This window comes from Thunnus albacares, chromosome 10 (genome assembly GCF_914725855.1).
Source record: "Thunnus albacares chromosome 10, fThuAlb1.1, whole genome shotgun sequence".
Lineage (NCBI taxonomy): Eukaryota > Metazoa > Chordata > Actinopteri > Scombriformes > Scombridae > Thunnus > Thunnus albacares.
Window position 1 is genome coordinate 13,468,304 of NC_058115.1, and position 21,738 is coordinate 13,490,041.

At 39.4% G+C, this 21,738-nt stretch overlaps 3 protein-coding genes across 3 annotated transcripts; 1 reads left to right on the top strand and 2 right to left on the bottom strand.

The window, feature by feature from the left end:
* Positions 1-8,731: 8,731 nt before the first annotated feature.
* LOC122989799 lies at positions 8,732-14,296 on the bottom strand. The gene is made up of 9 exons (XM_044362806.1): positions 13,508-14,296; positions 12,535-12,648; positions 10,740-12,416; positions 10,552-10,651; positions 10,313-10,461; positions 10,112-10,224; positions 9,942-10,031; positions 9,721-9,843; positions 8,732-9,625 (listed from the first exon to the last, which is right to left on the bottom strand). The coding sequence occupies exons 1-9, from the start codon at positions 13,560-13,562 to the stop codon at positions 9,422-9,424; spliced, it is 2,625 nt and encodes an 874-aa protein (XP_044218741.1). The 5' UTR covers positions 13,563-14,296; the 3' UTR covers positions 8,732-9,421.
* A 93-nt stretch (positions 14,297-14,389) lies between these two features.
* Positions 14,390-16,414, top strand: LOC122989800 (glutamine amidotransferase-like class 1 domain-containing protein 3A, mitochondrial). The gene is made up of 5 exons (XM_044362807.1): positions 14,390-14,464; positions 14,894-15,006; positions 15,289-15,460; positions 15,579-15,780; positions 15,877-16,414. Exons 2-5 carry the CDS (start codon positions 14,899-14,901, stop codon positions 16,070-16,072), a joined length of 678 nt encoding a protein of 225 aa, XP_044218742.1. The 5' UTR covers positions 14,390-14,464; positions 14,894-14,898; the 3' UTR covers positions 16,073-16,414.
* A 2,654-nt stretch (positions 16,415-19,068) lies between these two features.
* si:ch211-153b23.5 (uncharacterized protein LOC321177 homolog) lies at positions 19,069-21,719 on the bottom strand. The gene is made up of 6 exons (XM_044363833.1): positions 21,576-21,719; positions 20,884-21,032; positions 20,291-20,403; positions 19,845-20,016; positions 19,525-19,726; positions 19,069-19,428 (listed from the first exon to the last, which is right to left on the bottom strand). Exons 3-6 carry the CDS (start codon positions 20,396-20,398, stop codon positions 19,233-19,235), a joined length of 678 nt encoding a protein of 225 aa, XP_044219768.1. The 5' UTR covers positions 20,399-20,403; positions 20,884-21,032; positions 21,576-21,719; the 3' UTR covers positions 19,069-19,232.
* Positions 21,720-21,738: the final 19 nt, after the last annotated feature.

The window sequence follows — 21,738 nt, forward strand, 5'->3', positions numbered from 1 at the left end:
AGTCTTCACTGACATAATTACCCCTTAGCCTAAATCTACATATTTACGATATCAATAGATCACCTCTATTATTAAAATTCCCAATTACAGGAGTTTTCACAGGATACAGTGGTATGTTGAGGCACAGGCAACGTTTTTTGTTTGTTTGTTTGTTTGTTTTGATGAATGGAGTATTATATTTATATATGGCCCTGAAGTCACAGGGAGGAGGTCAGTGTGGATAGAGGGAGTACAGGATGCAAGACTCTGACACCAGAGACCAGGGTTCGCATCCTGAGTCCCACATGTTTTTAGGTTTCGGCAACAAAAGTACAAAAAGTAAGTAAGATTAGTGAAAAAACGTTTCATTTAAATGTCAATGAACATGTTTTCACAGGATACAGTGTTATGTTGAGCGTCAGCATTGGACATAAATAACTTATCAAGAAATCTGAGAAACTGAACTGAATCTACTACAATCTCACAGTGTTTTTACAGAGATGTAGAAAATGAAGCTTTTTATAAAATTCCTGTAAAAATATTAAAATAGCTAAACAACAATAGCTAAATCAACCACACAGTACCTGAGTGACTGAGATGTAAAGTTTAATGAAGCGCAGTGCATGTTCATTCAGGAAGACGATTAATATTTAAATTTAGTCATCACTCCAGGGCTGCAGTTATTAGTTATAATTTAACTAATGAACACCTTAGCTGAAGCACATTTAAATTACCATAATTGTTTTGTATCTTTGCTGTCATTGCAGTCTCTTCCACTTTGCTGCCCCACCCACCACTCTCTCACTGATATACCACCCAGATTACCTCCCATTTAACTTGTAATAAAATTCAGTCAAACTTAAGCTCTTTGTAAAAAAAATGCTGCCCCCTCCCTCATTTGAATGAGGCCAGTCCAGCAGCGCACTGGCAAAAAAAAAAAGAAGTAGTAATGCACCAGAAATGTGTACATGGGCAACCGGAACGTCTTGCACAACAATGCTGCATTGCAGCAAGAGCTGAACCAGGGTCAAATATTTTATCTGACAACCCTTCATTTTTTTCTCGAGTCCTTGTACCTTGTCACTCATGCTGCACCACAGGACTGGCGTCACTCAAATTAATGAGGAGGCTGCATTCTTTCACACAGTCAGTTTAAATATGGCCTGTTAAAACAATGCCAGGAGCTGTGTTGGTTTCATTAAATGAGAGGGTTGACTTTCTTCTTGCAGTGCTTTTGTCTGTCTGAACATGACTTAGTAGGTGTTCAGACTGTAAGCAGCCCTATGGTAAAATGATGCAAGGCGTTGCGTTGCTGACGATGGCTATAGAGAACAAGACACTTACCTTTTCACTTGATTATACAACCCCACAAAGTGTTTATCATCATCATAGCATATATCCACTGTAATTAACAACTCCAACCACTTTGAGGCCGGGCTCCTCGCAGAACAGTGAGGACTTCAAATCTAAACTAAACTACCCTTATCTTTAGGCCTATTACAGTATCCACCTCACCTAAACATACTTATAGAATGAAATGAACAGCTTTGAGGTAGATGATCTGAGATTAGATTACTGATCTTAAATTCAGAGAATCTTTACAGTTGCACCAAGTCCTGCCTTTGTCCAACAGGATGTTATAAAATCTGATGCAATTAAAAACCTTAGCCTCGAATGTACAATCCCTAGTGCTGTAAGCTATGGCAACAACACCCCTGCCTTTTTGATGTGTCTTCTAGGGACTAATGGCATGAAATAGAATAGAGCAGAGTCATAATTGTATTCCTTTTTAACTAAATGTTTTGGTAATAACATGTCTGTGTATTTATATTCAGTAATAATGCAGTCAATGTCTGTAAATACTCGTGTCTCTCACTAATAAGTCATTATGTCTACATTTATAAAAGTTAATAAATTATTAATAAAGGGTTTTTACAATAACCCATCAAGTCTGCAGTTGTAAATGGATTTTGGTCCACATGCCCTGCAGGCCTTTTCCACAAGTGGTAGAATATTCCATTTGATGAATTGAGGAGTTGGCTAAAAAGTGTCACACTGGAGGAGGATTTTCCCCAAACTGGCAGCCCAAATGTTACATTATTATACAGCTGCTCTGCTATAGTTGTACTTTTTTTAAAAGTATGCTTTTGCGTTATATATTCATCTCCTTTTGTTCCTGTTTTTTTGCTCCTGTTTTAAGTAACAGTTCCATTAGACAAAGGAAGCAAATACTTAAGGTGTCACATGACATTAACTTTCAATATTAGTGTGTCCATGAGTACCTAATATTTTAATCCAAGGGAATATAATTATCAGGTTACTTCATGTTGCCCAGTAAGTAATTAAGTAAATCATATTTTCTTGCCATGAAACAGATCCCACAGGTAAAAGAATGTATGCCTTCAACCAGTGGTTGTGGCATTCTGTGCCCTGCTCGCTGCCACAGAGAGGAGTTCTCCATTCCTCTGTCAAGCTCTGGGAATTATCCTGTGGTTCTCATTCTCCACATCTATAAAAGCTGGGGGGAGGTAGGTATCTGATGCCTTCTCCCTGAAGAAATTGTGAACACATTGTGGCTAGTGTTATATTGGAAAGGAAAACATGCAGTCTATTGGCCAAAATTCCAAATGCATTCTTGACCGTGCACCTTGTCCTGGACAGCTGGTAATTAAATATTCACTGTCCACGGTCCAGGTTTCGGTAAGGGTATGGCTTCAGTACATCGGTCCAGAGAGGAAATGCTTTATCGCCAACAAATGCATGAGGCATGATTATGTTAGTGCCTGGCAGGCTCTGGAGGGGGGACATTCATTAGACCTCTGTCCATGGCAGCCCAGAGATCTGAGTGGCCAAATATCACTCTCTGCACTCTTCCCTGAGTACCAACATTGGCAATAATAACATCATTTGCACTGACTATGGCTATGAGTGACAAAGAAAATCTGGGTTTGTAGTTGTTTGGTACTTCCAGACAAAAATTCCAATTTTCTTGAAAGATCCTTGCCACCTCTTTCCACTCCACTGCCTCTGTGGTAGGCTGGGGAAAATAAGCACCATAGATAATCAATACATGTAATGTTCTCACACTGTCTTTCTCACACCTTTAACTGTGCAAAACTTATCACATTAAACACTGTAAAATCAAGGTATAAATAAAATAAACACTAAATTAAACATCAAATACTTAGAAAAGGGCTAGGACTATTACAGCTTCATGAACCCAGAAACAGTCATTTGAAATGTTATAGATAGGGGACAGTGTTCCAGAGAGTGGGAGCAGCTACAATAAATGCACAGGCAACTTCAGTTTTCATTTTGGTCTTAGGAACAACCAACAGAGCGTGGTCAGCAGGTATCTTGTTGGTTTTATACTCCCAACAAGATACCTGAGTCTGCTGATTTTCATATCAGTGATATGAAAATGTCTTCATGTGTTTCTGTGTTCAGTGGACCCATCAGTCTACTTTATATATTACTTTGGTTGTGGCTCTCAAGCTGGAGTCAGGCCCCATCCAAAGGATCACAAGATAAATCAAGCACAAGAGAGAAAAGAAGACAAAACCAAGTTCTGATACACAAATCTGTATCTAAATTTTAAACTTTTCTATGGTCTTAGCTTTTTGTAAAATATTGAATCATGTGAATAGCTATTGAAATTAAATCATGTGAGAGGTTTAGAGTGGGAACGTCTCTTTGGTGCAAATGCTAACAACTCACTGACTACGGTTCAACCTCAGTTTAGTCTCACTGGTGAAGTTTCTGCATGGGTTAAAACCATTGAATTTGTTAAATCCTTATCAACGTTTGTCAATTGATTGATTGTTTTGAACGGGCACTGTACTAGTCTCATAAAAACAAATTGGACCTAACTCATGAAGGGTCTCATTACTAAGCCCTGGGCCTTTGATTGTGCCTTTTTAGGGGAAGACCATGCTATATGAAGAAGAATACTATGAAAGTAATAAATAAGCTTATATGATTTGGTTAACATTGCAATGTATTACAGATGTTGATTACAGTTATTTACATCAAATGTCTTACCGTCATATGATCACTGTGTGGACACCGTGTAGGAATGAATCGAAACAACTTTCCTATGGAGAGTACGGAGCCCTTAAAGGGACATGGGGAAAACATTTTTTTTTTTGATATGTTTCTTGTGCGCACGAGATAACCTTCTCGTTCGCGCGAGATACTTCTTCGTGCACATGAGAAAAACATCTCGTGAGCACGAGATAATCTCCCGTGCGCACGTAACTTTTACTGGTATGCTCCAGAAACCGAGGGTATAATCAACAGTAGGAGTTATGCTTGCTGTGATTAAGCCTCCAAGACAAGCACAAAGGATGGCAGCAGAAGTAGATTTATTCTCATTTCTGAAAATGCGGAATATACCTGATAGTGTCATCAACCAACTAAAAGATGACAAGGTGAGGATAATTGTTAACTTTCACATAAAGTAAGCAATAGCCTACATTTAATGTTGCTAGCTTTCTGTAGGCAATATAATTTCGCAAACTTTTGCCTTGCATTTTACAGACCGACATAAGATCATACAGATCATAAGTGTTATGACAGATGAGGATTTAGGCCAGTATATCGTAAGATATGGGGACCGACTTGCGCTCAGAGCATTTTGTCGTCAAAGAACTGTGACAAACGAAGAGTCGGGAGGAGTAGAGACAGTGAAGTCTTCTCTCATGCAGAAATTAAGAGACAGATTAAGAACTCCTGCTAACAGTGACACACAAGGCCCCGGTATTGGCAATAAACATGCAGCCAAAGTCACCCGGCGGGTTGAAATGGGATGGCTCCACTTTGAGAGCGGAACTTATCACCAGGTCAGAACGAGAAAAGGAGGAGGAACACGGAATCTGTCAGTCCAGAAATCAGTGACTATGGGTGAACTGGTGGAGACAGGCAAAGGCTTGTTTTTTCCAAATGGGCATTCATCCAAAGGACCGATGGAAGACTTCGAGTCACGGTGGGCCAGCTGTACGAACAGACTAAACTACGAATGCTGCGCATCTACACAACCACCAAGGCTAAAGACATTATACTCCTCTCTGATGAATCATCGGACTTCGAGCCAACACATAAGAGGCCAATGAAGGTAATTTATCCTCTGCCACATTTGTGGTATCAATACATAGGCTACTGTAGATATTTAATTTATATTGATTGGTTGTTTATTGCTATGGTTTTAAAACGGCTCAAATTGTGGGTGAAAATGCTGCACTATAAGTAGAATTAATGACTTCCTTTATGGTTGGTGTGGTTGTATACCACACCTGTCTCATATGCTGTGTATGATGTATGCTGTAAAAAGATATGCATTTGATACATATTTATTGTTCTCAAAGAGTAGCCAATTTAATAAGTTTCACCTTAGCTTTCCTACCTGTGCTCTTATTCAATGTGACCTGTACATTCACAGATGTCATTTATTTTTGAGGATAAATCTATTGTCTTAACTCTGTGTCAAGTCTGTATAAGCCCATAATTTGCTGATTTGCTGACTTTTTTTATAGGCTAGGACAATGAAGACACGATCCTTGAGGAACAAGACCAGGAGACGTCATCAAGTGGATCATCCAGAGAGCTCCTCTGATTTAGATCTAGCTCCCAGTGGCTCAATGCAGAAAAACCATGAAAGCCCTAGTATTGCATTTTTATGGACCCAGTCTGTGCTATACAGTACAGAACTTGTGTTGTCTGAAGATTTTTTTGTACCAAAATCAGTATTCTTTCAAATTCAAACAAAAATTGATTGAGCAAAAGTTCCTGTAGTGGCATTTGAGTTACATCTGCATGACACAGCAGCTATGTTTATATGTTATAAATCACAGGTGAAGTCTATGAGGACACAGAAATGGCCTTTAAGAGACCACAATTTTGTTGCAAGTTGTAAAACCATCTTAAATTTCAACTGCAAGATGGGAGTCTGCGAACGGTTTTGAGTTTAATGCTACATTATTCTCAAATAAATATTCAGTTCCTCTTTCATGTCCTGCCTTGTTGTTTCTCTTTTTAGTCAGTGTACATATAGTGACATATCAATCCTTTTTGCCCCTCAATATTGCTGCAAATGTTCTTAATGTCTGTGGCATAGCACTGTTCCAGTGTAGTCAGTGTGCACATGTTGTACCCCTGAATAATCTGAATAATAATCCATCTCAAATTAGAGAGCGGATGTTATCTCATTCCTCAAATGCAGGTACAAATCCAATGCTTGATAAGCATCAGCTGGAAGATGCAGCTGTGACTCTGCCATCAGAATGTTGCAGATGTTGTAGATGTCTGTGTCACATGGCACTGCTGGTCGAAATGTGCAGTTACTCTGACACAACTGTGCATCAGCTCTGTCCACTGGGGAAATGCAGTCATAAATTGTGTAGAGTTCTGGGAACATGTACATGATTCGGGGGCGACCACTGGGCACCCTGTCATTCTTTGATGGTCTGATGACATGTGAATCCCACACATGGATGGTCTCGTCTAAATCATCCTGGAAAAACAGTATAGAGAGAAAGAAAAGTTGTGGAAAAGAGTGGAAAGGGACCAGCATAAATAACTTAATAAATTAATAAAAACAGTGTTTGCTGCCCACAATGCTTGTACTGGGGGAAAAAATCTCTATTATATGATGAGACGTTATTTCATGCGGCTAGTTAAATGAGTGAAGTTGTCACAACTCTTATTCTGTATGTCTGTGTCTGTATGGAGACAGCTCTACCCGCTGAGAGAGATTAAACTACAGGACACTGGTGAAGTGAGTTTCAGGGTGAATATTTAACACTGTTGAACCCACAATGAATATCTGAAACTAACTTCACCACCGTGCTGTTGTCGAATGAAGACAGAAATCATCAGATCAATTTTATGATTGTTTCACAGCGGTAACGTTCAACATAATACATCTAGAAGTCGAGTGTTAAGTAAAGACAGATTATAGTTATTTGAAGAAACGCGATCAAGGTACACCAAGCAACAAAAATAAAATAGCTTTAGGCTTTTGCTGAAAATTTTCAGATGTAACTAAAATCTTAATCATGAATTTTACATAAGTAACTGTAAATTAATAGGCCTAAGCCTAAACATTTTTCTCCAGTAATGTAACGGATCACAATTTTGTTTATTTTGTAATTAAATTAGGCCTACCTAACCCCCAACACTGATTATGAATTAATACGCTATTGTAGAACACCGATGACAGTGATTAAGAAGACAGATGGACATGATGAGACACGAGTCCTAATACTCACAACCAGTGTCTGCTCATGGGAGGATGTTAAAAGAAAAAACGAACATTTGTGGGCCTCAATTTAGGATGAAAATACATATAATAATGCAATTGTAGCTTACCTGAATGATACTCATCAAGCAGAACTGAATTAGACCTCGGTCCAAATATGTACCACCGAACAAACCACGGTCCTTCAGGTCAGTGAAAAGAGAGATGTAGAACTCCATTGATTCCCATCTGAGGAAACCCCACCAACTCTCTATGCGCTGATTTGCTGTGCTTGCCCCTTCGGTGTAGCTGCCAATACCAGAGCCGTCATGAATGTTACGACGGAGAAAATGCTGAAAGTCTCTTTTCAGTTCCCCGGTCGCCTCTGACAATCCTTGGACAACCACCGAATTTCTGGACTGCCTCCGTATAGTAGCCTCCAATGATTTTTGGGTCACTGCTGGTCGTAAATGCATTCCTCCAGATAATTTTCCGGGGAAATACGTCAATACAGCCGTTTATACAGATACCAAATGGTTTCAGTTTGTCATAAGAGTCAAAATGCCAAATAAAATTGGGTCTCCCAGTCTCCCCCTACCTCTTCTTGCTCTCTACTCAACTCCTTGCTGAACATTTTATAACAAATAAATTAAAAGTATTATCTATTTAAGTATTAACTATACTATACTACTACTGATAGAGCTATTAGGATCTACATTCTCAGAGGCAACTGGTCTATACTGGAATAATGTTATTTGTGATTTTTGTGACCTTATCCCACAAATAAATGATCAGTAATAAAGTTAAAGAGGTTTCCTTTAAGTTAATTCAGAGATCTTAACAAATGTGTTAAGATTATTGACACTGCATGTTAAGAACATGTTAAGGAATCCAGTTAAATCATCATTCATATATTTTGGAACTGTCAATATTGTAAAAGCTTTTGTGATATCCAGACTTTGTCATGATTTCCCTCTGAAGTGGGATTTTTTTTTTTTACTGACCACAGCAAAAATGATAAGGACACATTTTCCATGACAATCTCTGTAATAACTATAGCAAAATATCATATTCATAAGTGTAAACTTATTTAATTCATGTTCAGTCACATAAAATATAAACATATATACATATACAAACATATAAACATAAAAATTTCATGGCTTTCATTGTTCACAGTGTAAACAGAAAAACTGTGGAAATATATAGTCAGTGTTTCAATGTTTTTATGTAGTTGATTCCTGTTGATATGATTTGTGTAGCCTTCCCCCTGGCATTACCTTGTCTCATAGTTTTCTTCTTTATTTGTATAAATACAATGTGCTGGTGCTTACACTATATATTATTGTACACTTAAATGTACATATTCTGTTTAAAAATAAAAAATATATATAAAAATTTAAAAATATATAAGATTTTTATTTGGTGACATTTGATGTGACTTGATTCAAGCATCAAGTAATATTTGAAAAAAAGATAAATGATTATTCTATCAAACACTGAAATCTTATTATTTATTATATATTTTATTACTTATTTCTGCTGATATCTTTTAACTATATGATTTAAATTGTCACAGTATTGATAATTTGCTTAAATTTCACGACAGCAGAAATTTAAGCACATTGTCAGGAGAGGTGATTATAGGAGAGGTGTGCTTGTCTTTGAATTATTTTCATTTCATTAAATTGTTTAGTTTTTTTTATGTATGTGTGTGTATGTTTTTGTGTATATGTGTAATTGTTGATGAGTATGGAAGTAGTGCAATTTTATTATCCTAAAACTATACACAGTAAGTGCACTCATGTTATCTGGTATACAGATATAAAATATAAAGTTTGACTTAGCAGCCGTCAACATAAGCAAAACATCTGTACATAATATATTACACACCATAATTTACACATATATAGTCATATAACAAATGATGCATGAACATTTGTGTGTTATTAACACTTAACATACAGTTGGCTCTACGAACTACACAAAACAACATACTTGATAAAGACATCAGTGTGGCCAAAATAAAACACAGCTTATGGGATTCTTCATGGTTGTTCAAAGGGCATACTCAAACAAAGGAATGGCTAATGATGCCAATCAGTGCGTGATTTTTTCATTTGACAACTTTACAACAACCGCACATTAGATTACAATATATTATTTATAATGCAGCAGGCAGCATTTTGAAGCAGTGCATTGATACTATTACTCATTTCTAAGGACTGGACTTTGATCAGGGGAATTAGTGCGTGGTGTTGAGCTTCCACTTCCTCTTCCCGACTCTGCTGCATTGTCCTCTCCTGAACCTCTGTCCTTTTGTGTATCTGGCAGATTTATATCATATTCAAAAGCAGGATTCGTCTGCCCTTGTCTGTGCCGCCTCTGAACCTCCTCAAAAATCTGAAGAACCTTCCAAACAAAAACAACGAGTATTAGTGTGAGCGTACAAAAAATTGAGAGGGTTAACCTAAAATGCAAAGAACAGGAGGGGATATTTATATCACCTTGGATTTAGGAATGAGACCAACTCTGAAGAAACCAATGTTTCCTGTTTCAATCTTTGTGCAGTCAACCACAGTGGATGCAATGTTCTCTGGCGAGGCTCCATCACATAACACCCCGTCCACCTAACCAAGCAAAATGCACATATTGTTCACAAAAAGTTCAATGAAAGTATGAACAGCAGTGCCTCTTGGATTTAATAAAACTGAATTATTGTGTTTACCTTGTTGCCCAGCTTGGCATAAACTTGGTTGTGGTGAGTTGTGTCTGCCTCGCCTGTAGGGTTGGCTGAGGTCACAGCGATGGGCCCCACCTTCAACAAAAACAGGTCATTGTATTCACTATGGGGTTTACTGCCGAAGGTGCGCAGTTATTCATGCCTACAGCCCTTACCAGGTTAATGAGGTGTGTGGCCACAGAGCAGTCTGGGTTCCTGATAGCGATGCTTTGTGGAGTCCCTATGTGTTTGGCAGCTTCTCCTAAACCAAAGGTGTCCATCCATGGGCCTGTGTGAGACAAGAAACCCATATGACCCTTCATGCACCATCAGGCAACCAGGCACAAACATGCAAACATCCACAAACACACACCTACCTCTGGGTATGACCATGCTGATGGAGGAGGGCCACGCGGCCTCCATGAAGTCCAGGAGCAGAGGGCTCAGCAGATGTCGGACCGGCTCCAGCTGCTTGATGGAAGAGATCCACAGGGACATGGGTCGGTCCTGCGCCTGCTTCTTCACCCTGAAGTCAAACACAAAAATTAGAGAGTAATGAGACGGAACTGATAAACGAATTCAGACCAGGGCACACTCACGAAAAAAAGACACTTACTTGTAAGCTTTGACAACTGCATCTGGCCTGTTGCAAGCTGCCACCAGCACATAGACAGTGTCTGTAGGCATTCCACATATGCCACCATTTTTCATGATTTCTGCAGAGGAGAAGAGAGAAGAAGAAAAATCAAGTATGCAAACAACTGTATTTTAATATTCACATCAATTTCTTTTATGCATTCTTACCTGCAATCTGTTGGACAGATGAAGCCTTGCGGGCCGGCACATGAGGACAGATATCTGCCCCTCCTCCAACCCCACTCAGCTTCACTAAAGGTTTTCCTAAGGGGATCTGGGGGGTCTGGAAGGTGCTGTTGAAAATGTGAGCCAAAAAACAATAAAAACTAACAAGGCCAAAGATGATGGTGACTCCTATGTCATAACCATAAGGCAGTGCACCTACTGCATCCAGCAGGAAGCTAATGAGGATGAGTTGGAAGGTGAATGCATAGACAAACCAGGCAACATTTAGAAACAGAGCCGCCACTGTCACTAAACAGTTAAACAGCATGAAGCAGATGATCCCGACGGCCACATTAAAGCCTCTGGTATCACCGTACAGACCTCCGTATCGTGTCAACCCCCACACTGTCCACATCACCCCATAGACTATAAAAACTGTGCTCTCAAAGGTTTTACCCCGAGAGAAAGCAACCGAGCCGCAGAGCAGCTGAAGTGCCCCACCAGCCACCACCACCCAGGGCAGTACCAGCACAGACAGAGGATTTCTGTCACCAATTGTGGCTGTGACAGCAAAAGCAGCCAGTACACTGCAGGCGTGGCCTAACACTTCTGCGTCTGCATATTTGGAGTAGCCCAGGTGAGGTGCATGGAGCTCTTTATCATGGGCTCTGAGAGTGAGACCCCGCGTCCTAGTTACTAAAGCCTTGAAATAGCCCTGCCCTGTGGGAATCATTTTAGTAGAGACCATATTGAATGCGGTAATTAAAAGCATGATGGCAGAGGCTACAAATATAGCTGCCTGTACTCCCTGAGTGCCTCCTTGGAAGAAGCCTCGAGGCTGGGCTGCAATGGCAATACAATACGCTGAAAAGAACAACTGGTAGAACCCCTCCAGCAAACTCTTCTGACAACTAAACAGAGCCAGGATGAAGAAAAGCACAGAGAAGACGACAGGGAAGGGAACCGGGGAGAAAGGCTCCACTTTGTAGAATGATAGGAGAGCACTGTAGCCCTCTGCAAATCTCAGGAGAGCAGTGAAGCCATAAAAAGTAGCAGCTAGTGTGTCCATGGCTCGGTAGAAGAGGACACACATGCCAAGCTGGAAGACTCCAGCTGTCCACAGCCAGGGGACGTGACCGACAAAGAGCTGAGGGACCACACCTAACAGAGGACAGGCTAACACAGAGGCTGACAGTAAGTTCATCACCAGACCCACTGACACTGCATCACTACACTCCTGCTTCTGCCCTGTTTTCAGCTCATCTTTTCTCTTCAGGCCAGTTCCTGGAGGTTCCACTTTACCATGAGTGACGATGGACAGCAGACGTCCAAAACCAAAGTAAACACCCACCAGACAGACAAGGAGGTAGTTAGCAGCTGTGGCAGACTGGCCGAAACCTGAAGCTGACAGACCGGCAATTTGGTGGGCACAAGCTAAGCTAATGCAGACAGCTATGAGACACAGAACTACTTTCTTTACCACGAGTGCCACACTGCCTATGAGGAGCAGGGCTAATGTAAACGCTGCCAGGCCGGGGATCAAAGAGGATCTTAGCTCTGTGGGCTTTAGCACCCCCTGCCCTGCCAGGATGTACACCAGGCCTGAACCACACCACAGAGCAGAGATAGTCAGACACACAGAGGAAAACAGCTGGGCGTGGGACAAACTGCGACGGATACCTGAGAGGTAAACAGTTAACAGGGAGCAAATTAAGTTTTTTCATGCATAAATACAAATCTCTAATTAATAAAAATTGACAAATATTTAAAATTAGTGATGACCAAACTCAAAACAAACCTGCATAAGCTAAGAGGGCAGCGATGATGAGGAGCAGAATCCCCAGTGCAGTATAGGGGATGAAGCCTTTTTCAGGAGAGCTGGCATAGTTGTTCACCAAAAGCAGGAGAGAACCTAAAGGTCAGAACAAGTTTTTTTTTAGACATCTTGATAAGAATTAAGCAGATGATTTTGTTTCCTCCTACAGTAAGCAGAATTAAGTGAAATGTTTCCCAGTTTAGATTTTCTCACGTTTCCATATTTTATGCAGTTAATCATGAACTTAATACTAGTTCTGCCACATTTCTGAATTTGTATTTTGTAGTTGGCAAGAGTATGGATTTCCTAATGCTGTGAGTGGACAGCAGAGGTTTTAGTATTATTGTCTGCAGCTTTAACCCTCATCCTATCAACATATTTAACACACAAGGACTACCAACTGACAAGAATAAACTACAACCATCATAACAAAATATTAACTTATTTCTTCTCAAAACATTATTAGTTATGTAATTAATGTCATCTGAAAAAAAGAAACAGATTATTATTATTTCAGGAAAGTTACAGTTAATTTGCATGTTGTGTAAAACAAAAATATATACTTTTCTTTGACATAAATCGCAGCTTTTATTCCGAGTACAATCTTTCCACAAAGCCTTCAAAATAACTGACAGAGAGCAAAGTCATTAGGAAGAAACTGATTGACAAAGTCATAAAAAATTGGAATAATAGAATAAAACACCTGTGAGATATGACAAAAAGTACACCTCTGGATTGAGGTTAAACTTACACAACATGCTTTTACAATTTTGACACCAACTTAAGATATAACTTTACTTTTATCTTACATTTCCGCATGATATTAGTTTTAGAGAAGGCAACTAAAATGATATTGTGTTTTGTAGCCCTGAGAAGGACTGTTAGTCACAGCCCAACTGTTGCAGTGGGGAAAAATGAACGAAAAAACAAACTGACGCATGTAAATACAACTTACCGCCAGAGATGCCCAGTATGCCCACGGACACATGCAGTGAGCTGAGTTGAGCCATAGCAGGAGCGATACTCAGCAGATGTGAGGATGCAGTCTTTATACAGTCGTGAGTGACGTCAGCACACGAAAACAAACAGAAAAAGCTGCACAGGTCCGCCTTGTGTCGACTACACCCATTGAGTTTCCGTACTGCCTGTAACTCAAAATTAGACAACCGTCATAACTCGCCTAATTCACCTAAATAGACTATTTTGTTGGTTCCCAGCATTATTATGGCCAACCTAAACTGGACGAAATTATCGTCCAAATACCAGTACTATCCCTCTTGTTTTAGGCTGCACCTGCACCTGTAAAAAACTGAATGATCTCGGTAATTTATTTTTCCACACAAATACTTTTTTTCCACACAAATACACAAATACTCCCAACGATGTAAATAAGATCTACAACCAGAATATACCCTAGTATGCACCTTTTATTTTATCAGTAAATTCAGTCTTACTCTACGTTAATTTATATCTATTTTAAATTAGTCATACATTTATTCACATACCTATATCTTATCGACATGCAAGTTAGACCACGTAAATACGTTTGAAAATTGGCTTTAGAAAACTTTTACACTTCTCATCCACATAGCTTTGAATGTAACCCAATTAAAAATTAACCATGTAGTTGACATGCGTTGTCATCATTACAGCAGTCTTACTGAAAACAAAATTTGCTAGAGAGGAATGACTCATCATTTTAACTGCAACAATAACCACTTTAATTCAGCCCTGTTCCTGGTTCCTTAAACAAGCATGATGTCAGCCTTTTGGACAGCAGGCTGTGGGAGGAGACAGGAGAGGCAGGCAGGACTATAAAGTGTCTGCCTCAGGAGTTCAGCCCGTACACTTCTACTGAACAGCAGGATCACACAGTGAAGAGCCAGACCACCTACATATATACCTGTCCAAGGTGAGTGAATCTATCCACACTGTCTCTACTTCTGTTTTTTATACTTAACAAACACCTTTTCTTTATATATGAGAAAACAGTTTGTATTTAAGGAATAATCTCTTGGAGTAACTGTGAAGTAGTGCTGCAAACTGCATGAGTGAAATGGTGAAATGCTTAATAAGTATAATATATTTACCTCAAAGTATTATATTTATTCATACCACCTGGCAGCAGCAGCACTCCTGAGACTCCTCTGCCACCTGACTTTATGATTTTTTTATGTGCAGTGTGAAACTCAGCGGTTCAAATGCAGCTGATATGAGACAGGAAAAACAAACAGGAGACCGACATTTTATGATGTGAAACTACGGAAGCGCGATAAAGTCTGTCGTGTAAATATCTTTAGTTCTAGGTTATACATATGTGCTTTGTGTGTCTGTTTTACAGGAACCATGGTGAAGCGTGTTGCAGTTATTCTCTCCGGCTGTGGAGTCTATGATGGCACAGAGGTCCACGAAGCCTCCGCTGTCCTCGTCCATCTGAGTCGTGCCGGAGCAGAAGTAAGGCCACGTCTGCAGGACAAAAAAACCAAGTGACCATGTTACAGTATAGTTGTCTTATGTCATGGCAGACAGGATTTACTCCAGTTCACACTTTGCTCTACTTTTCTTTCCATTTTTCATTAAAAGAACTGTTGTAACCCTGACCCACTGAGATACGGTTAACAGCTTTGGAAAGACTGACACATTACAATACTACAGAGCTACAGAGGCTGTTGGCCCATCCATCTGATGTGTAATGTTTATTTATTTGTTGTTTATTTCCCTCCTGATGCTCCTCAGGTGAAGATGTTTGCTCCAAATGTAGCTCAGATGCATGTTGTAAACCACTGTGAGGGGAAACCTACAGAGGAGAAAAGAAACGTCCTGCAAGAAAGTGCCCGTATTGCCCGGGGTGACGTGACTGATCTGGCCAAGTTGGATGTTTCAGCATTCGATGCTGCCATCATCCCAGGTGAGACTGAGTCAGTTGTACATAGAGTATAATATTTTACAATTAGCACTTTTATATTTCTTTTTTCACCTTCACTTTTGAGATATGCTACATGCTACTTGAATGTGTTCTTGTTTAGGGGGTTTTGGTGTGGCCAAGAACCTGAGTGACTGGGCAGTGAAGAATAAGGACTGCACCATCCAGCCACAACTGGAGAAGATCATCAAGGCTTTCCACAAAGCCGGAAAGCCGCTGGGCATGTGCTGCATCTCCCCCGTCCTCGCTGCCAAAGTCCTGCCTGGCTGCGAGCTCACTTTGGGACAGGACAAAGAGTGTGAAAAGTGCGTGAACACATGATTATTTTTCATCATCAGATGTCAGTGGATACTGAAATGTGCAACCTAAGGTTCTAACATTCTCCCTGTTGTCCTCTTCAGGTGGCCATATGCCCAGACAGCCGGGGCTGTAAAGACGATGGGCTGCAAACATGTGAATACAGATGTGGAGCAAGCTCACGTTGATGTCAAAAACAAGCTGGTCACCACCAGTGCCTTCATGTGCAATGCTCCCATTCATAAAGTTTTTGATGGAGTAGGTGCCATGGTGAGAGAGACACTTGGCTTAAGTCACTAAAGACTATTTGTATGTATTGACTTTAAACCCAGTTCTCTGTGATTTTCTATACAAGCATTGGGTTTAATATCAAGTTACACCACTTATATCAGAGCATTCATCTAATGTTATATGTATAATGTGTTGTTTTGAGATTTTCAATAAAAGTTGCACTGCAAATTACACATTTGCAATCATTTATCTTTATTATAATAAAACAATGGTAATCACAAAATATCTACAACTTAACTTTCTGTGATTTTCTATACAAGCACTGGGTTTTAGATTAAGCTATGTCTGAGCATTTCACTGCTGTTGTCAATTGTAAGGTTTTCAATTAAAAAAAACGAGTTAATATGCAAATTGCAGTACAGCATTTATTTTCTTATTTATTCTTAGAAAAAATAAAATGGAAATGACACATTTCATAAGAAAATATGCAACACTGTAAAAACGTGTTTGTGTTTGAACCTAACATGGAAGAAAGCAGTTTTTTCCACAGGTTATCTAAATTTTAAGCCCACTGAAGTGTCACTTTATGGCAGTGTTGCTTTTATCCGTCTCGGGTGATCCGATCACAAGTGGACAGCTTTACGTACGTCTGTTTACACCTGGCATTAACATGCGTCTCCACATGCGTCCTAGTGACCATTTGAGATCGGATCTGACTTCCCCGCTCTATATGCAAATAAACACGGACATCTCGGACATTTCCGTTTGCAAACGGTCGTTATTAACCGGCGGGAGGACCGGGTGTCCGCTCCGTCCAAAGCTGTGTTCAACTTGTTTGGTGATAACAGGATAAATAAATATACAATGCAGTATATATATATATATATATATATATATATATATATATATATATATATATATATATATATATATATATATATAGTGAGAGAGAGAGTTATATGCAGCGATCTTCCCGCAGCTGCTTCTCTCCCTGTGCGCATTTACGCACAAGACACAGCAGCCTAACTTCATCGGATCGGTCAGGATCTAATGTTAATTAATGTTCTGTGTTCTTCTACACATCCAATAGGTCAAGTTTTTACACACACGGTCCAGGTTCATACTGTTTGGCGTAAAGCAGCTGTCCTCCTGATAAATCCTGAGCTCATCATATCGAGCAGCGCAGAAAAACTAAAAACTGTAGTTATCAACTTGACAGGACAGAGGGAACTATTCAACAACGTTTAGCTTCTGAAATATTTTTTTAGACAGACGAGCGAAAAACAAGTTAGTTTCTTATTTTGGTTTAATTTGTATTCTAATTGTCGATTTGAAGAGGGAACTCGGTTAGGAGAACTGGAAAAACAGAGGTGGATTACGTTTTTAATTCACATAAAAAACAAAATAATTTGTTTATCCTATTATAAAACAAGCTGAACAGCTTTGGGCGGAGGGTCCTGTGCCTAGTCTGCCGGAAAATAGAGGACGTCTGAGACTGAGATTAATGCTTCTGCCTGTGTTTCATCTCTGAAAAGTGAAGACACAGTTTGAGTTAAAAAAAAAAAAAAAAAAAAAAAAAAAACTTAGCGGCGACTGGTGTGTGTCGAGCTCTCAAGTCGGTGTATTAATGACTGAGGCAAAGACTAAGTGCTCCCCCCACAGGCTATTCATCAGAAGTAATTTTATCTATCTGAATACTGAATCTGCTCTGTTTTAACCATTGAAGACAAAAACTGTAAAATTAACCTTACAATTCAGATACATAACATACAACCCATTCAATACATTGGTTTATATCTTGTACATCAGGCAAAAGCAGCATGTTGTTACCACCATAATCCTGGTTCAGTCTTTAAGAGGTTAACACATCTAACTTTGGAACACTGATTATACTACCACTGTGAAGGGGGACGTTTGATTTATATCAAAATTCATCAGTCTCTGAGATGGTAGGTTCACAGTTTTGTGCTTAAATCATGAATACACTCATTTCTACACATATAATCCAATTGATCAATTTGTTCTTGTGCTTGTGAATGTGCCCACATTTAGAACCACTCCTAACCAGGTTTACCAACAAACACCCAGTAGCCCACAGATATAATAATGGGCAAAATGATTCCTAAATTACAGATAGATCTACACAAACCAACTCTACTGTTAAACATGTAATAATTAATAGATTGTAAACTATTGTTTTTGAAGATGTGCATCACCATTTTTATTCGGAAAACAAGGTAATCATGTCTCTATAGGCTACCATTGATGCCTCAGTTTTGTTTCTCTAATGCTGCACCACGAAACACTCGGCCCCATTTACGAGATCCACATGATTTGTGTTGACATTCAGTGATAATAATGCATCATTATGGTTTGATACTGTTCATTTTAATTGGTTTGTCTAAGCCATGTATGTTTTCTGTTACAAAGAAACTGTTAAAAAGTGCAACAATATACAGTTGTGTATCACCTGTCCCCATCTGTATTTATTTATCTCTGGACAAGCAAACTCTAAAATTGTCAAATACAACAGTTTGGTTTTCTTGCCACTGAAAGCTGTCCAGTCATACTGTAGATGTTTTCAAAAAAGAATGATATCAGGGTTTCCAATTTTCATGAATCTGGCGTGAGACACCCACTTTCAGGCTCTGGGTGCAAAGATAGAGTAACTAATGTTTAAGTAATTAATAATGAATGAGTCATTACTATTTTTTTGTTGCTCAGCAGCTGCATCAGAGTTAATTATCCCCAACTCATGAAGAAAGTGGTCAGTATGATCTACTCACAGATATTAATGAACTGATCAGTACCTAATGATTCATTAATATAGCATCTCCCAGTCTGTTCTCTAGTAACTCATCATTATCTATTGCATAGTCCTCCATTAGGAGTTATTAGGGAAGTACTTATTAACAATTAATCAATTATCAGGCCATTCTTGATTTGTTCCTCACTCGTTCCCTTGCAAAAGTTTGCACACTGTATTGTAAAGTGTTACCATTAAGGTTGTAGATATTTTGTGATTACCATTGTTTTATTATAATAAAGATAAATGATTGCAAATGTGTAATTTGCAGTGCAACTTTTATTGAAAATCTCAAAACAACACATTATACATATAACATTAGATGAATGCTCTGATATAAGTGGTGTAACTTGATATTAAACCCAATGCTTGTATAGAAAATCACAGAGAACTGGGTTTAAAGTCAATACATACAAATAGTCTTTAGTGACTTAAGCCAAGTGTCTCTCTCACCATGGCACCTACTCCATCAAAAACTTTATGAATGGGAGCGTTGCACATGAAGGCACTGGTGGTGACCAGCTTATTTTTGACATCAACGTGAGCTTGCTCCACATCTGTATTCACATGTTTGCAGCCCATCGTCTTTACAGCCCCGGCTGTCTGGGCATATGGCCACCTGAAGAGGACAAGAGAGAGAATGTTAGAACCTTAGGTTGCACATTTCAGTATCCACTGACATCTGATGATGAAAAATAATCATGTGTTCACGCACTTTTCACACTCTTTGTCCTGTCCCAAAGTGAGCTCGCAGCCAGGCAGGACTTTGGCAGCGAGGACGGGGGAGATGCAGCACATGCCCAGCGGCTTTCCAGCTTTGTGGAAAGCCTTGATGATCTTCTCCAGTTGTGGCTGGATGGTGCAGTCCTTATTCTTCACTGCCCAGTCACTCAGGTTCTTGGCCACACCAAAACCCCCTAAACAAGAACATACTCAAGTAGCATGTAGCATATCTCAAAAGTGAAGGTGAAAAAAGAAATATAAAAGTGCTAATTGTAAAATATTATACTCTATGTACAACTGACTCAGTCTCACCTGGGATGATGGCAGCATCGAATGCTGAAACATCCAACTTGGCCAGATCAGTCACGTCACCCCGGGCAATACGGGCACTTTCTTGCAGGACGTTTCTTTTCTCCTCTGTAGGTTTCCCCTCACAGTGGTTTACAACATGCATCTGAGCTACATTTGGAGCAAACATCTTCACCTGAGGAGCATCAGGAGGGAAATAAACAACAAATAAATAAACATTACACATCAGATGGATGGCCTCTGTAGCTCTGTAGTATTGTAATGTGTCAGTCTTTCCAAAGCTGTTAACCGTATCTCAGTGGGTCAGGGTTACAACAGTTCTTTTAATGAAAAATGGAAAGAAAAGTAGAGCAAAGTGTGAACTGGAGTAAATCCTGTCTGCCATGACATAAGACAACTATACTGTAACATGGTCACTTGGTTTTTTTGTCCTGCAGACGTGGCCTTACTTCTGCTCCAGCACGACTCAGATGGACGAGGACAGCGGAGGCTTCGTGGACCTCTGTGCCATCATAGACTCCACAGCCTGAGAGAATAACTGCAACACGCTTCACCATGGTTCCTGTAAAACAGACACACAAAGCACATATGTATAACCTAGAACTAAAGATATTGACACGACAGACTTCATCGCGCTTCCCTAGTTTCACATCATAAAATGTCGGTCTCCTGTTTGTTTTTCCTGTCTCATATCAGCTGCATTTGAGTTTCACATTACACATGAATAATTCACAAAGCCAGGTGACAGAGGAGTCTCAGGAGTGCTGCTGCTGCCAGGTAACACTGTTGACTATAGAGAACTAACAGGAAGAGGTTGGAGTTTGCTGAGCAAACCCTGCTGATATGAATAAATGCTGTACATGAAGATCAATATGCATCAGACACATATAAAGCATTTCCGTCATGCATTTTGCTGTGCTACTTTGCAGTTCATCCTAAGAGTATCGTCTACATTTAACATGTTTCTTCCAAACATATAAAGCAATGGTGTTGGTAAATGTTAGATAGGAGAAGTAGAGACAGTGTGGATAGATTCACTCACCTTGGACAGGTATATATGTAGGTGGTCTGGCTCTTCACTGTGTGTGATCCTGCTGTTCAGTAGAAGTATACGGGCTGAACTCCTGAGGCAGACACTTTATAGTCCCGCCTGCCTCTCCTGTCTCCTCCCACAGCCTGTTGTCCAAAAGGCTGATATCATGCATGTTCAAGGAACCAGGAAAACGGCTGGATTAAAATCATAGACTGTATAGTGATGGACATAAAATAATGAGTCATACCTCTCAGATAACTTTGTTTTCAATGAACAATGGGACCGATATGATAACGATGACCCATTTAAACAACATGATTAGTTTTTTTGCAATCTTTCATTCAAAGTTGAGAATATTAAAATTTTGCAATATGTTTTGAAAATGTTCAAAAGGTACTTTTTTAAATAATATTTTGACAGATAAAAACATAATTTATGAATATCTTATGACTAAACAAACAAATAAATAAAGAATACTTGTAAGTAAAATCCCTCATTTAAAATCCTGGTTAAGTAAAAGTATAGAGGTATTAACAGCTAGATTACTAAAGCAAAAGTAATAATTTTGCAGATTGGCCCGATTTTCTGCAAAATTAGCACTTTTACTTTAGTACTTTACGGATTTATGATGTTGTATGATGAGGATATAGGATTTTTACTTGTAATTAAGTATTTTTACATTGTGGTATTGATACTTTTACCTAGGTGGAGGATCTGAGTACTTCGTCCATCACTGCAGGTCACAAAATCTGATGGGTCTCAAAATACGGTGTGACGCCTGCACGGAAGCTAAGCAATGTACTGCTGTGGACGGGACCAGCAGCAAAGCGTATTTTAGCCACCTAAACACGGCCGACCTAAAAA

Coding starts and splice junctions, on each gene's coding strand:
- LOC122989799 (XM_044362806.1), bottom strand. CDS start 13,562: ATGGCTCAACTCAGCTCACTGCATGTGTCCGTGGGCATACTGGGCATC. Junction 9,844..9,941: donor ATGCCAAGCTGGGCAACAAG/GTAAACACAATA, acceptor TTGCTTGGTTAG/GTGGACGGGGTGTTATGTGA. Junction 9,626..9,720: donor GTCTCATTCCTAAATCCAAG/GTGATATAAATA, acceptor TTTGTTTGGAAG/GTTCTTCAGATTTTTGAGGA.
- si:ch211-153b23.5 (XM_044363833.1), bottom strand. CDS start 20,398: ATGGTGAAGCGTGTTGCAGTTATTCTCTCAGGCTGTGGAGTCTATGAT. Junction 20,017..20,290: donor TGAGTCGTGCTGGAGCAGAA/GTAAGGCCACGT, acceptor GATGCTCCTCAG/GTGAAGATGTTTGCTCCAAA. Junction 19,727..19,844: donor CGATGCTGCCATCATCCCAG/GTGAGACTGAGT, acceptor GTTCTTGTTTAG/GGGGTTTTGGTGTGGCCAAG.
- LOC122989800 (XM_044362807.1), top strand. CDS start 14,899: ATGGTGAAGCGTGTTGCAGTTATTCTCTCCGGCTGTGGAGTCTATGAT. Junction 15,461..15,578: donor CGATGCTGCCATCATCCCAG/GTGAGACTGAGT, acceptor GTTCTTGTTTAG/GGGGTTTTGGTGTGGCCAAG. Junction 15,781..15,876: donor CAGGACAAAGAGTGTGAAAA/GTGCGTGAACAC, acceptor TGTCCTCTTCAG/GTGGCCATATGCCCAGACAG.